We start from the raw sequence: 16,046 nt of genomic DNA, 5'->3' as shown, positions 1-16,046 counted from the left end.
CCTCAGTTGGAAGGTGTTCGGTAGGACAGACCCAACATGGGGTTTTTGGTTGTTTTTTTTGAAAGTTACAAACCAGGTTTCATTAAATGATTTTTTAAAATGGAAATACAGTTTAAGCAGTGAACAACATTGCCCCATGAACTCTGCAACCCAGGACCCTGCACCCTGCCCAGGGAAGAGCAGAGGGTGGAACTCACTGTTCTTGTTTCATTATCCAAAACCAGTGAAAAACAAGAAGCAAATAAGCAAAGATGAGGAAATGTTTGGCATTATTCCTTCCTGCTTTAATGACAGTTGCAAATAATTCACAGGTAAGGGAATTTGTCAGGATCAAATTAAACAGGAAATCATTGTGTCCTTTTAAGGCAAGAGTCTCCAAATTGTCTGAAGAAGGACAGCATTGGCTACTTGCCAGAAGTCTAAGGTTTCCAGCATACTGCATAAAATGGAGAGGATTGCAGTCAACCCCATCTCTGAAAGAGGTGAAGACCTCCACAAGACCACACATCCCAGCATGCAATGCTCCATCTTGATCTGAAAAGCAGCTGCAAGATGCATGTAGAATTCCAGCCACTTAGAGATGACCTGGTGGGCTGGAAGGGGTTTTGATGCTGGTTTTTCACCTTAGAAATATCAGGAATGTCAAGTCTGCTCTCACCTGGAGATCCTGGAGCTGTATCAAGAGCACATTTAGCAAGAGTCCTCCTGCCTTCTTTGACAAGTGAGGAGTGAGACAAAGCTCTCGCCCTCAGGCGGTCAGTTAGTCATGGAAATTAAAGATTTGTTCAAAAATAAAATAAAATAAAGAGCTTTATTTAACCAGTCTAAAAATCTGTACTCTCCCGAACACTCAGCTTTCACTGCCTTGAGTCTGGTGAGAGTGTCATTCCACTAGTTCTCCAGTCACCAGACTCTGCCAGGGCAGACAAGACCTGTATTTGCAGTGTAAAAACAAGCAGTGAAGAACTTCTCCATCATCTAGAAGCCAGATGTATTGAGAAGTCCATTGCAGGGCACCTTTAAGCCCAGGGTTATTCCTTATGTAGTGCTAAAGCTCACAGGATGCATCCTTTAGCCCTCCTGAGGTCCTTAGGGCACTGGATTTTTAAATGTCTAAAGAGGAAATGCTAATCTAGTAAATATTTCCATAGCAAGCGATTACCATTAGCTGCCGGGCCCTCCTGTAATGGGCATATCCCACCCTTACTACACTGCAGGGGGATATTCCAGTTGCACTCAGTTTACACCCTACAACAAGTCTGGAGTGCCCTGAACTAAGCAGATTTAAATTGATGAAAAGTAACAGTCAGCACCCGCCTGTACATTTACCTATCCTCTGGGCCTGAGCCTCAGAATTACCCACCCCACCCGAGAGCCCTGTGCCATCGCTTTGGCCTGGCTCCTGGGAGCCAGTATTAACCTCTCCTGTCTCCACCTCCACATATGGCTGCTGTGTCAGGGCAGGGTGCAAGTCCCGAGTCCAGTGAGGATCGGAGGCTCTTACCTGGGATGGAATGGCCCACACAATACTGCACAGCAGTTGGTGAGGATACTCTTATGGCTGTAGGGATTGGCAAACTCTGAGCCTCTCTTATTTGACCACGACCCTTTGATCTGCAATTGAAAGGACATAGGCTGATTAGAAAGCGACAGCCTGGTGAGAGGGGATGGAGATGGTCAGCGCACTGCCCAGGTCACACGGGAGGGTGTCTTGGACAGTATCATCCACACATTGCTTGAAAAGCCCAGGACTGAAGTGACAGAAGTGTCCCAAGTCAGGGCAGAGGGGTGTGGAGCTCTGCACTGTGCCCCATAACACGGCTCTCGCTTCCCTGACCTCTAAATCCTCTCCACAGCAGTGCAGCAAGCTGATAGAACGTCCCTGTGCGAGACATAGCTTCCCCCACCCATTGCACCAAGCAACCTTTAGCTGGCCTTCTGCAGCTCGCGTCCTCTCTAGAGCAGTTTGCCCTTTTGCCTTTGCCCAAGCTTAGTCTCAAAGTCGCAATGCCCACTAGTTACACATTTCCCACACCATGTACTATGCATCACACTTTGTCTAGTGGTTGTAAACCCCCCACCCTCCCATCCATCTGTTTCACTTTAGTCATTTCTTGTTTGCCAAATTTAGACTGAAAGCGCTTCCAGGCAGGGGCTTATTTCTGGAAAGCACACAGTGCACTTACGGAGCTAAGCTAACAGCAAGAGGGTTCATAGGCAACTCTGTTAATGTAAAGAAACCCTTTAGTTTCTTCATGTTGAGCCACCACAGGAGCCTGTTTAAGGAAACACTGTTGCCTTGAAATCTTAGTCATGTAAGCTGTAGGAATTAGATGGTGTTCCAGATCCTACCTCTGCCCCTGAGCCTCGGCCAGCTTGTGTGAGTTTACAATCACACTTCCCCTTTTTACTTCCTTTCCCCAGCTGCTGTGACAAACAGGCCAGTCAAGCAACACGGGAAACCAACAGACTATGCACCACGGGCTCAGTCACGCGGTGTAACTCCCATTGACTTCAGTGGGAATCTCCGCTGTATAACCGAGAGCAGAAATTGCCCCAAAGTGCTGTTAAATGCACTAAGTAAAAGAGTAGAGAAACCATTCTCTCTGAGACAGCAATTGTGTCACTTGTAACAACAAGGTGGTACAAATATTTCAGACAGAAGTGTGATCTTCAAATCCCTTTAAGCAACCAGACAGACACAAACAGCTATGCTATCTAGATACTTATCAGACCCCCATTACAGTAGTATCTCAGCATGTCACAACCTTTAATACATTTACCTTTATAACACCCCTATGTATCAACTCCCTTTCATAGAGGAGTAATCAAGGCAGAGAGAGAGAGAGAGACAATGGGACTTGCCCAAGTCACACAGGAAGTCTGTGGCAAGGAAAGAAACTGAACCAAGTAATGGCCACCCACTCAGCCTCCTTCCTCCCTACTGCTTTCTCCGTGGTCCAAATATTAACAAAGGACACATCTAGACTGGGAAACAGGTCATGCTTCAAAACATGTTAAGCTCTCATGTTTTAACTAACACGATTTTAAACAGGACTTTGCATCTAGTGTACCCAAGGTAAGTCCTGTTTACAAATATGTTAGCTGGTTGTGGTCCATCTTAGGGGCAGCCCAAAGGTTAAAGGATATTAGCTAGTATTTTAAAATATGACCTCTTTTCCTAGTCTCCACACAGCCAAACAACACACACTGCTCTCCCTTTTGAAACCTGTGCACTCTGCCGGTGTGTGCATGCACTGGCATGCTCCGCTGGGCTACTCGAATTAGAGGATAAACTCTGGGGGCAGCCCAAAGGTGCTGTCTTTAATCTGCTCTGTAATAAAGTGCCACAAGCACCTAGGGCCTGTCAAGATAACCTCCTCTGACACACTGCTGCAGAGACAGCAACAGAATTTTGGCTGATCTCTTCATTGCTTAGAAAGGAATGGGCTTCATGCCCAGAGCACCTTTCTGGTCCCATTCTATGGAAGGAGAGACACACGGCTACTTACGTCTTCATTCGTCGTCAGGTTGGAGGCGACTAGGTAAGTGTGAAAACCTGAGAGGCCCAAAATAGACCAGACTGAGAAAAAACATATCACCAGCTCCAGCACGGTGGAAGGAGAGTCAAGGAAGCCTCCAAGACCACACACACACAGAAAGCAAGGAGGGGCCTCAGGCCCAAGTAATGGATGAGTCAGTCACTGGAGGCACTCTCAGCAACTGTGAGGACTCTCAGTGGGGGGCACAAGCACAGGGACTTTGCGAGGGTCATAAAGGGCTCAGCAAGGTGCCCTTGCTTTTGAGTGGCTGGCTGAGACTCCTAGCAAGGAAATGGACTCTCACCCCTATCCCTTCCATTGGGGAAAAAGGGTCAGCCCTGGCTATAGCAAGGAGAGTGCATTCCAGCCAACAAAGCAGGCATGCAGCTTCCTTCCCACTGTCTGTGCTATTCTGCGAGTGCCCATCAAGGGAGAACTCACTACAGCCAATTTAGTCACATCCCCCCTTTTCCCTGTGTCCTCCCACGTGTCAGAAAGGGAGCTTGTTTCCAGCCCTCGTCTGTGCATGACCAAGCACACGTACCATGTCTGGCAATGGAGAAAGAGACTGTGTCTTGAACAAAGGGTCTCACCAGCTTGGCTACAGGATCACCACCTCCTCCTGTAAATGCAGAGAAGTCTGCCCGTCCCCGACTGTGGTGTAAGGAGGCTACGTGCATTAGGGTTTGTAAAGTACAGTGAAATGTCCTGACAGAAGGGGCTGTAAATCAGAGAACACTTTTCAGAGAGCTATAGCTTTAGTATCTCTGCTCCAATACCCTGCAGGGATCCAGCTGTGTCAGTGTACAAAAAGGGGAACAGATGGGAAGGTGCAGGCTCTAAAAGGATATCTCGCCGGTGTTGCCTTCAGAGTGGTGACAAATCCACTTCCCTGAGAGCCTACAAAGCAAACAGGACAAAGTATTGAATTCAAGAAGGCACATTCACATCTCCAGCCAATTTGTCCTGCTTCAAAGTACACACCCATCCCAAAAGGCTTCATGGATCTGCCCAGCTGACTGAGAAACCCCCACAATCTAGATGCTGGTGTGCAGCATGCTCTCCAAGAGGTTCAGGGGCTGAAAAGCAAGCTGCCTTCTATCAGAGGCCATGACTAGACATAGATGCAATGTACACATACACCTCCAACCCACTGCAGCCTTGACATACTCTGTAACCTACTTGCTATGGAGGGAAATAATCCACTCACCAAAACTCTCAAACTATTTTCTAAAATAAGGTTTACAGTTCACTACTGCAGCCCTCGACCAGTTCATCCAGATGACCCAGCAGTGAAAGGCCCTGAATCTCGCCATCGTCACCTGAGCCATCCATCACCTAGTCTAATACAAACTTAGAGGCTGCTTCCCTGGATGTGCTAAGCCAGGTGCCCGTGGTGATGGCCTGAGGGCGAGGCACGTGTTACTCACAGCAGCCACGGTACTTACGCAGAGCGAGGTGGGTGACGACACAGGCGAAGATGAAGGCCGTCAGGAAGGAGAGGGAGAGGATGAAGGCGTAGAAGTAGCGATAGTTGCGCTTCCCCACACAGTTGCCTACCCAGGGGCAGTGGTGATCAAACCGCTCTGAAACCAGGCAGCAAGAGAAGGTTATTAGCGCATCTTACTCCCCACACATGGGTGAACACTGCAGAGCCCCTGGGAACCTCGGGGCTACAAGCCAGCCCTTTGCCCTATCCTGCCCACCTAAGATTTTAGCCCAGTACCTCTGAATGACAGGACACCGTCACTATATTTATATAGTGCTTTGCATTCTGTATGTGTGCTCGTCTTTAACTTTATAGGGACACCAACCTTAAAAATCACTTTGCCCGAATACTGATCTAACTAACCGTGGTTTCTTGTAACACCTACAATTACTAAAACTGAAAGACATTAGAGAAAATGCATTTCTATGTCTTCAGTCTGTATACTTTGTACATTTGACAGAACTGTGGGGACTCAGTTTCACTGTTCCCTTGCATTAGTCATTTCCCCTATTCATGTGAAGAGAAAAAGCATTTTAAAAGTTAGGAAAATTTGACTGTAAAGCCACAAAGACTGGCAAGGGAACCCAGGGCAGATGCAATATACCTGAAAATACTTCTGACTCTTAAAAGAATGGACTAGATTTCAAGTTGGCAGGGCCCTTTCAACAATACACACACCGCTTTACCCACCACTGAAATGCAGCCACCTCTGAGGTGAAACATATCAACTCTTTCACAGCTCATGGTAATATAACCTAAGAGTTTCATACAGGACGTGAAGAATATCCTATCCAGTTGAAACCGCAGGGGGAATTTAGGATGGCAGAATGAAATTACCCACATGGAAATTTTGCCAAGACACATGGGTTAACACTCCTACGCTAGCAAAAAAAAAGTACCAAGCCATCTTTTATAACCACAAGCGGCCAGGACCTCCAACTTAGGTTTCACCCACAAAACTGTAACTCTAGCAGCCCAGCACTGCTTAATACTACGGTGAGGCTTTGGTTCAGAAGGAAGAATGCCAGCTACTAAAACCTGAAGCATCCTGGAGGTCTCCCATTCAAGTAATGCTCAGGCCTGACAAAGCTGGGTGGGGCTGCATCCTGTGCCACCAAGTGACACTCGCTGATGTCAAGCCTCATCCTTGAAAGCCATTCAATAGTGCCTCAAACTCCCTGTCTTTGAGCTGTCTTCTTTAGAAAGGTGACCTTGAATTTTGTGGTAGTTCTCAGATCAGTAATTTCATCTGTCTCCAAGCTGCCCCAGCATCCACAACTGTTAGTGCAACATGCTGATTTGAACAGAAGGTTGCACCCATAGGTTAATGAATGAATGAATTAATGACCATTAATAAAGTAACAGTGTGCTCAGTGGACCTGCCATTCACCTATACTCCACCATCCTGCCCACACGTCACACCAGACTGACAGCTTTTAAAACTGCTCCTCCAGAGACTCTAGACTATGCAGGAATCTCACTGCCACACCAATATCTCCTGCTGCATGCCAGTCCCTCTCACATCTGCCAGTTTGGCTGTATCCAACCCTTTTTTCACTCCTTCATTCAGCCTCCAGCTCTCCCTCCCATCTAGCACCAGGTGCCATGGGGCAGAAGAGCTAAGATAGAACATATGCTGGCCCCTCTGCTTCACATTCGCCATGACTGCAACACAGAGTGGCCAAGGGAACAGAGATCCTGCAGCTTTATTTCATACCCAGATGCTTGGCGGTAGGTTTAAATAGGAGATATGCTGCGTTTCACCTGTACAATCCTACCTCGTACTGTTGGAGAGGGCATTAGAGCACAGCACCTGCTGTGTCCTGGCTCACAGGCCACTGTTGGCACAGTACATATCTGTCATTAGTTTGAAGTGGGGAGAAGGGAGAGAGATTATTTTATCACAAGTTTGTTATTTAGTTTTCAAGCCCTTTATGGTGAAGCAGAAAGGTTTTTGCTCAAGAGCTTAAACTAGAACCCCATTTATCTATGCAGATTTCACCTGCTCCTGAACCCCTTGGACTTACCTACACAGTTATCACAAACACTGCAGTGAGAGGTCCGGGGGGGTCGGAACATTTTGCAGGTATAGCAGTACTTTAATTTCACCACGTATTTGTTTATAACCACTTCCATTGTCCGGGCGGGCGGGCGGTAGGTGGAGGTGCCCATGCTATCTGTGGAGTGAAGTGGGGAGAGTCAGACTCACACAGGCCCATTCCACATGGCACCCCAGCCACTGGGGCCTTGCTCCCCTCTTGCATGGCACAGCTCTGGCTGGTATGCAACTGTGCGGTGCTCATACATATCCAAGCTGAACACTGGAGAGGCAGCGTGATGGAGGGGACTGAGATCAAGATGGGAAGCCAGGGCCCCCAGAGCTCTAATCTCAGCTCTGTCCATTACTCAGAGTGTTATTTAATCTTTGTGCCACAATTTCCCCTTCTGTTCAACAGGGATGACCCTTGCAGGGCTGCTGAAAGGAATTAACATCAGTCACACTTTGAAAATCAGAGACACTATATACATAGTAAGCATTAAAGCAGCACTCTAACACACCTGCTAACATTAACACATCTCTAGAACACAGAAGGAGGAAGCAAAGCTCCTCTCTAACAGTTCTCAACCAAAGGAAGTAACAAGCTGTTAACACACGTGTGATTCTTCTACAACCGTTCTGTGCACCAGCAGCACAGCTACAGTTAAGGAGCAGTAGCCTTTGGGGGGCATCGTCATGGGAAGCCCTGTCCTTGCTCCCCATGTCCCCTGAAGCCAGCAGGGGCTCAGCTCCAGCAGGTGGCCTGGAGCTCAGGCTTGCAGCCAGGGGCTGGGGCGGCTCAGGCTGGCCCGGGGTCGGCCAGCTGGCCGTGGGGGAAGGAGGGAAGGAACAGGGGCAGCTCTTGGCTCTGGGCCGCTGGGGGTGGGGGTCGCTCAGGGCTCCGGCTCGAGGGCCTCAGGCAGAAGGGGAGTGGCCAGGGAGCTAGCCTTCCTGAAGGGGAGGTTCACCCACCACCTATGGACAGGGTGGCTTAGGGGCACAGTAGGCTTAGCAGTAGAATTGTGGGCAAGATGGAGGGGTGATCTCTTGACTGTTTCAGACAGATTCCATTGAAGTTTGATACATACTAGTAACACAAATGGAATTTACTTCCTCCAAGGCCATGGTTGGAGATTTTTCAGGACACTGCAAGATACACTTGTGCATATAGCCAGAGGGTTCTGACCTGGATGGGTGCAGTGGTGGGAAGGATGGCTTTCGACATTCATGCATGTCACTTTTTTAAAAAAATAAGCCCTTTGATATCACAACAGGGAGGGCACCACACACCCTTTTATGAGGGCTTCAAAAACCTGATTTGACACAGTCAAGCATGTTAAGAAGAAAATGAATGGATTGTATTAAGAGCAATAGCTGACATGACAGGTAGCCCCTGCAGTGGGCTAACGGACTAACTACTTCAGGAGATTTTGAAACAGAAAGTGAAGAAGACAGCTAGCTAGTTTTAAAAACCACCCACAAAATGGTTGTCTGGGCAGATACAGAGAAATTACATTTCTCTGATCATTTCCAGCAGTGACAGACTCTAGAAGTCTCACAGTAGCTTTGCTAGAGCATTTGTTACTATGGGTAACACACTACAAAAAGCAGGCCATATATTCTGCACACACACAGTTACAGTCATACAGCCATCATAAAAACACAAACATACATTACATCACATCAATGCTTGTCCTCTTATAAGAGCTGTGAATACAGGAGTCCTACTGGGCTAGTGACAAATCCTAGCCCCTAAAACATTAATTCCCAAATTCATTACCCTAAATTCACAATCTGCAGAATAGATGCCCACTGTAAATACAAGCTCTAACTAGAGATTTTAAGTCAGTTTCAATCAAGAGGAAGATTCCACTGGATGTGGATATGAGGACTGTTTCAAATTCATTAATAAATTGTAATAGGACTTTATGCTGGGCACTCTGACTCAACTATTTTGGCTATTCGTTTGGCAACACGGTATGAAGATGGGGGCTCTGTATCTAGTCTACAAGTCAGTTACTGGGATCAGCCACCTATTTCTGAACTCATAAAAGAGGGACAGTCAAATGGGGAATCAAAGAGTGGGTAGTTAGCAGCAGCTGCTATTGAGGGAGTGCTGAGTAGAGTCTTCTGTTGGCTCTGAACTCAGTTGTATGATATGCTTCATTAATATTAAGGCTGGGATTTTCAAAGGAGCCTAAAAGAGTTAAGTACCCAATTCCCATTGAAAAATTCAATGGGAATTGTGCACCTGACTCTCTTAGGTTGCTTTAAAAACCCCAGCCTATAGTTTTATGTATCGGTGCATTGATATTATTGATCAGCACAATGTAAACACAGCACAGTCTGTATAGAACAGCACCCCGACTCCCCTCCGCCCAAGCCTTGGCACAATTACACCTGGGCCGACCTAGCATTATTACAATTGCATTAAAACGAACTGAGACATGCAACCTTTGAGAACTAGCAGAGAAGAGGGGTCTAAAATGCCTTTTTAGGCAAAATAATCTGGGATCAGTCCCCATTGTCTGCATTTTAACATGAGTGGAGATTTGTTGTGGTTTATCAGAAGCTGCTCTGAAATCTACAAAAGCTATCAGGCGTCTCTAGCAGGGCAGCAAGATACTTTGCACTTGGGTAACACATGGGGATGTTCTCTGTGGTGTCTAACACACCCACCCCATTTTCTTCACAAGACAGGCTTTCCAACAACCCCATATGAGCGTTTGCCCCCAAAGATGTCAGACAAAGCTTCACAGTCACAAAATCCAAGGGAACTGGTCTCAGATGCTCTGGATGTGGCCTGCAATTAGCAGCGTTACCCAGAACTTCTTCTCAGTGCCAGTTCTAGTCACCAAAACCCATTGAGACAATCACAGTCAGAAACAAAACAAGGGCTTTATTTCTCTCTGCTCCTATCAAGACTTTTTATCTGATCTACCAGAACCTAAGTGGGGCTTGAAGAGCTTACTCAACACACACTACGATTAGGCCTACCAACCCTGGTGAAAAAACACCTGTACTATCATATCTCCTGCTGTTTAACGAAATAAGCATAAATTCTTAGCACTTACATAGAACGCCACAGCTTCACAAACATCATCTAATTAATCCTCATAGAAGCCCTGAGAAGAAGGGAAGTTGGTATTACATCCATTTTACAGATGAGGAAACTGAAGCAGTGAACTGACTTCCCCAAAGGCTCAGAGAGTAAGTTTCATAACCAGGGCTAGAACTCAGGGCTTCCCCAATCCCAGCCCTGTGCTTCAACTGCTGTCTGAACCAGCACACCTCTCTCTACTCCACACTCTAGGATGAGAGTAATAGCACAGTATTTAAGAGCACGGTACGCAGTCACTCTGAACTGAGGATTTCCCATAATGATACTTCAGGCTGAGGTATCTGGTACTCCAGGCTCTCTCTCAATTAACCTCTGTGCTGGGCCAGAGGGGCAGTCAAATGGGGAATCAGAGAGTGGGTAGTTAGCAGCTGTGCACACTGTATTCTACTACATACTCCGCTCGTGGGAAGCAAGAAGCAAGCTGAGCTCCATGGCAGGAAGAGCACATAGAGTTGACTGTAGTGTTTGGTACAGTACTTTGTCTGGGAAATTGGTACTGTTGACCAAAAGAGTTTGGGAATCACAGTTTTAAACAGAAGAATAAATTACTTCTAATTCTACATCTCTGAAGATACTCAATCTTGGGACTCAGCTTGCTAGCACTAGACAGGTCAGATAGTCCCCTCCTATCACCACCTGCTCTTTACATTTTTTGCCCTCTGAGATACTGTCAATTGGACACAAGTGTCTGTCCTTAGACTCTACTCCAAATGCCATCTCCAATCAAAACCTTCCCCATCTACTGCCAGGGTGCCAAGACCCAAGAGAGGGACCCCCATGTGCCTTTAAAGAATTGGCTTTTCCTAATACATGTGCATGCATAGTCCACAGTAAATGCAAGAGAGAAAGGCTCACCAATCCGTTTCTCCAGGTCTGCAGCCTCACTGGGGGTGGCTCTGGGCAGGATACCTGGGTCTCTGAAGCTTGTCTGCAGCAGACAGCTGATGACAAAGAAGAACAGGACACCCCCGATGATGGGAATGGCCAGGGTCAGGTGACTGGCAAGGAAGGGGCAGCTGTAAATAATTAGACAAACAAGTTTTTTACATTCCCGGCATTCACCCACAAGCACCTCAATCAGCTGCTCTAATGATTACTGTTTATTATTTGAATGGGAGTAGCGCCTAGGAGCCCCAACTAACACAGATGATTTTGTCATGAAGATGGGACCCAAGTTTCAGAGCTAGGGAGTCCATCTGAAGAACAAACCATACTTTGTTTCCCAACACTGAAGAGAACGACTGGTTAGAATGTAACAGTCTCCATACAACCACCACACTGCCTGAGTCCTGTATGTACCTTATTGATGTGTGCAGATTCAGGGGAAGAACAGTTCTAGGGTGCTTTTCAATGGAAAGAGCCCCCAGTACTTTACAAACTATATACCCACAGCACCACCGATATGCAGCCACCTCTGGAGTGGCAGGCAACAGCCAGTCATAACACAGCACAATTGTGGGTAGAGTGAGTGCATTTAGGGTAAAGTTATATTTCTTTGGAGATACAGAATTGTATCTCAAAAATCAGTGACACGTTGGGAAGTCTCACCTTCTGAGAAAATGACATCAGTGAGGTGTCAAGGGTGAATGAGTTATGTGGCAGCCTTTTATGGACCTTTCTATACAGATAATGGGTCAAATTCAGCACTACTGCGATTCCATTTGGCCCAACGTGTGAAGCTGAAAGGGAAACTGGCCCTGGTTCTATTCAGATTTGCCATCTATAGATGACATGGGTGTCCTTCATGCTGCACCAGGGGTTTAAAAAGGGACATATTTCAGTATTAGACGCTGCTGTAACATGAGACAATGCTCCTCCAAATAGATGACTCTGTTTGAACAGGTACAGAGAGCCATCATTAGTGACTACACATCATGGAGACAAGGGCCCACGTTTGCCCTCACATGAGCACAATGGGAGGGCAGCCTCAGTCACTCACAGCAAGACAGTTAAAGACTTCTAAGGCACGCAGCTGTTCACATAATGCAGCGCTGCAGTCCTGCTCCCACTCCTCACTCTGCAAAAGGGATTTTACTATTATAAGCACTGATAATCACCCAGACGCCAACCCAGACACGCAAGCTGTCCGACTCCTGGTGTCCATGGACAATAATCAGCCTCACTATACAACGAGGCAGTTCAAAGGGATTAAGAGAACTTTTGTTTCAACTCCCAAACTCAGCTGTTCAGAACAAGACAGCCACCAAACAACAAAACCCCACTGGACTAGAACCAATTCCACCACGCAGTGCAGCCTTGTGCTTTCCTTTTTACAGAGGGACAGAATAGCCTCTGAAGCAGGGTGGACTGATTTAAGTCAAAGTGATTTAAATCCCCGATTTTAATCATGATTTAAACCAGCAAGCAGAAAACCTTGATTTAAATGATCAATTTTAATCATGTTTATACCTTTTAGATATTTTCCTAAAGGAAGGTTGAGTCTCATTGATTGGTAACCTTTAAAACATGTTGATTTACAACTAAATATAACCTTAACACTAAATTTGCTGCTTCTTTTTACCAACCAGGAGAATACACATTTAAGAAATTATATAGTTTAACTTACATTTATTCAGATTTTTAATTTTTACATTTTTATGTTAGAAAATGGTGAATAATGCATTTATTATTTGCCAGATGATGGTTAATTTTTTTTACTTGTGATTTGTGTCCAGCTCTGTTTGGATGGAAATTCAATTTAAAATACACAAAAATAGCATTTAATTTTTGTATGAAATAAAACTACCTTAAATGTGCAGGACACATAAGAAAAAAGTTTATCAAAACATGTTTTGCATCTAAAACTCATTTATTAAACAACGGAAGTATCTGTAGTTAGTGAACTGAACTGATTGTTTTTAATATCATGTCCTTCAAGATGTTAGAACTCTCTCATAACTAGTTTTTTTACTGATAGATGAGAAGAAGAAAACAAGCTTTTCCGCTTCTTCAACTCTCAGTTGGTTTTGTAACAGTGAATGAACTAGTCATTGAACTGCACTAAATGAATAAACCGAAATGATAAAAATGTTCTCTCTGCACCTGCAGAAGCTACTGCTGATTTAACACTTCAACAAACCCTGATTCCAGGTGCTTACACAGCGACTTACCCCATGAACTGGTGGAACTTTCTTTAGAAGTTGGCAGAAGACATGTACTAAATTTTTTTATTTAATTTTTAAATTATGTTAATAGATTATGATAAATTTAGGCCTTAACATAGGCTAACAATTTTTAATTTGATTTAAAAAGTGTATTATTTAAAACTAAACCTGTATTTAATTTAAATCAGAATTCCAATTGTAATAAAGCTCTCCCACCCCAGACAGGAAAGGACTTGGGGACAATGGAAAGGGGGCTGGGGACACCAGAGTTCCCCCTCCTCAGACAAAGGGAATAAGTGGAGTGAGGGGTTCCTAGAGCTTCCCCTCTCCAGAAAGTGGAGTGATCTGGAGACAATGAGTGGGTTAGCAACCCACAGAACCCCCTCCATTGACAAGAGATGATGGGGAGTCAGGTTGTAGAAGGATGTTGGGGACTCCAGAGCTCCCCATGCCCAGGCAGAGAATTATTTGAGGGGGATAAGAGAGCTAGTGATGCAGAGCTTCCCCTGCTCAGGCAGGGTGTGACTGGGGGCCAGGGACCTTTGGGCAGGGGGTGGTTCGCTGGCTGAGCCAGGGTGTCTGGGCAAGGAGTGGAGGGGTGATTGGGGAGCAGGATCCCGGGCCAGTGGGATGATGGACCAGGGCAGAGGACGGGTTTAGTAGCTAGGGCTCATAGGCGGGGGGGTTGGGAGGCGGAGGATAATGGGATAGTTGGGGAGACAGGGTCCCCTGGCAATCCATTTGAAGGGCAAGGGGTGATGAGGTGGTTTGGGAGCTAGGTTCCCAGGCAGATGCAGGGGACGGGTTGGGGAGGCAGGGGCCCCAAGCAGTGCATTGGGGGGGACAGGGAATGATGGGGTGGTTTGGGGGCTGGTGAGGGGTGGTCAGGGCCCCACAGGCGGGGGGCCCCAGGCAGAGGGCGGGATGCAGGTGTAGGGGATAAGGGGGCCCGAGCAGAGGCCAGTTCGGGGTTAGGGGCAGCCCGGGACAGAAGCAGGTTGCGGGGGTAGGGGACGGGGGGGCCCCCGGGCAGAAGCAGTGGGTGTCGGCCCGGGGCAGAAGCGGGTTGCGGTGTAGGGGATAAGGGGGCGGGGGGGCCCGAGCAGAGGCCGGTTCGGGGTTAGGGGTGGCCCCCGGGCAGAGGCGGGCTGCGGGGGGGGGGAGGGGGGGCCGGGCCGGGCAGAAGCGAGGGTGACAGCCCGGGGCAGAAGCGGGTTGCGGGGTAGGGGACGGGGGGGGCCCCCGGGCAGAAGCGGGGGGTGTCGGCCCGAGGCAGAAGCGGGGTGCGGGGGGGCCTGGGTCAGAAGGGGTTGCGGTGTAGGGGATAAGGGGGCGGGGGGCCCGAGCAGAGGCCGGTTCGGGGTTAGGGGTGGCCCCCGGGCAGAGGCGGGCTGCGGGGGGGGGGGCGGGGCCGGGCAGAAGCGAGGGTGGCAGCCCGGGGCAGAAGCGGGTTGCGGGGTAAGGGACGGGGGGGCCCCAGGGCAGAAGCGGGGAGTGTCGGCCCCAGGGCAGAAGCGGGTTGCGGGGGGGCCCGGGGCAGAAGCGGGCTGCGGGAGTAGGGGGGCGGGGGGGGGAGCCCCGGGTCAGAAGCGGGATGCGGTGTATGGAATAAGGGGGCGGGGAGCCCGGGGCAGAAGCGGGCTGCGGGAGTAGGGGGGCGGGGGGGAGCCCCGGGCAGAAGCGGGATGCGGGGGTACGGGGGGCCCCGGGCAGAAGCGGGGGGTGTCGGCCCGAGGCAGAAGCGGGTTGCGGGGGGGCCCGGGGCAGAAGCGGGCTGCGGGAGTAGGGGGGCGGGGGGGGAGCCCCGGGCAGAAGCGGGATGCGGGGAGCCCCGGGTCAGAAGCGGGATGCGGTGTAGGGAATAAGGGGGCGGGGGGCCCGGGCAGAGGCGGGCTGCGGGGGATAAGGGGGCGGCGGGCCCCAGACTCACTCGAAGGCGAAGAAGAGGCCGCTGGTGGCCAGGATCAGCCCCAGCGTGAGGGCGAAGACGCCGCTGTGCCGCGCCAGCATGAGGCGCCCGCCGCAGTAGAAGCGGTTGCGGCCCGGGAACGCCTCCCACTTGCGGCGCGGGGCGCGCGCCGGCGGCTCCGGGGCGGGGGGCGGCGGGCCCGGGGGCGCGGCGGGGGCGCCCGGGGGGATCTGCCGGTACTCGCACGCCTTCATGGCGCCGCCAGGCCCCGCCGCGCCGAGCCGCGGCCGCCACCCGCCCGCGCTCGCTACGGGGACGTGTCCGCTCCGCCCCCCGCGCCCCGGCCCCGCCGCCAAGGGAGCGGGCCCCCGCCGGCCTCCCGCCGCAGCGCCCCCCACCGGCCCTGCGGCGCCCTTCGCCCTCCGCCGGCGCCCCCTCCCCCCGCAACCCCCGAACCCCTCACCCCACCGCCCCCCAACCCTTCACCTCACACCCCGTACCCCCCAACCCCCTCCCCCATCACCTCACACCCCGTACCGCCCACACCCCAACCCCTCACCCCGCCGCCCCAAACCCGTCACCTCACACCCCGTACCCCCGCAGCCCCCCAACCCGTCACCTCACACCCCGTACCCCCCCACCGCCCCCCAACCCCCTCCCCCATCACCTCACACCCCGTACCGCCCACAACCCAACCCTTCACCCGCCGCCCCAAACCCGTCACCTCACACCCCGTACCCCCACAGCCCCTCACCCCACCGCCCCCCAACCCTTCACCTCACACCCCGTACCCCCCCAACCCCCTCCCTCATCACCTCACACCCCGTACCGCCCACACCCCAA

The 16,046-nt window shown here is 49.8% G+C and overlaps 1 protein-coding gene across 8 annotated transcripts in view; it reads right to left on the bottom strand.

Annotated features, from left to right (window-relative positions):
* ZDHHC18 (zDHHC palmitoyltransferase 18) overlaps positions 1-15,457 on the bottom strand; it is a 52,061-nt gene extending 36,604 nt beyond the window's left edge. For 3 of the 8 annotated variants that reach the window (XR_013348442.1, XR_013348441.1, XM_077838137.1), the window contains exons 1-7: positions 15,225-15,375; positions 11,046-11,206; positions 7,059-7,208; positions 4,991-5,128; positions 4,394-4,442; positions 3,513-3,615; positions 1,505-1,614 (exon numbers count right to left, since the gene is read on the bottom strand). Coding sequence is in view for 6 of the 8 variants with exons in the window: in XM_077838137.1 (XP_077694263.1) it covers positions 1,505-1,614; positions 3,513-3,615; positions 4,394-4,442; positions 4,991-5,128; positions 7,059-7,208; positions 11,046-11,206; positions 15,225-15,304 (791 nt within the window). In the remaining 2 variants the exon portion in view is untranslated. Of the gene's footprint in view, positions 1-1,504; positions 1,615-3,512; positions 3,616-4,393; positions 4,443-4,990; positions 5,129-7,058; positions 7,209-11,045; positions 11,207-15,224 lie in introns of all 8 variants that reach the window. The other 5 variants (XM_077838132.1, XM_077838134.1, XM_077838136.1 and 2 more) reach the window with 3 other exon arrangements.
* Positions 15,458-16,046: the final 589 nt, after the last annotated feature.

The sequence above is a fragment of the Eretmochelys imbricata genome, chromosome 19 (assembly GCF_965152235.1).
Source record: "Eretmochelys imbricata isolate rEreImb1 chromosome 19, rEreImb1.hap1, whole genome shotgun sequence".
Classification (NCBI taxonomy): Eukaryota; Metazoa; Chordata; order Testudines; family Cheloniidae; genus Eretmochelys; species Eretmochelys imbricata.
Note: the sequence above shows the minus strand (reverse complement) of the source record. Positions and strands in the feature narration are given on the sequence as shown.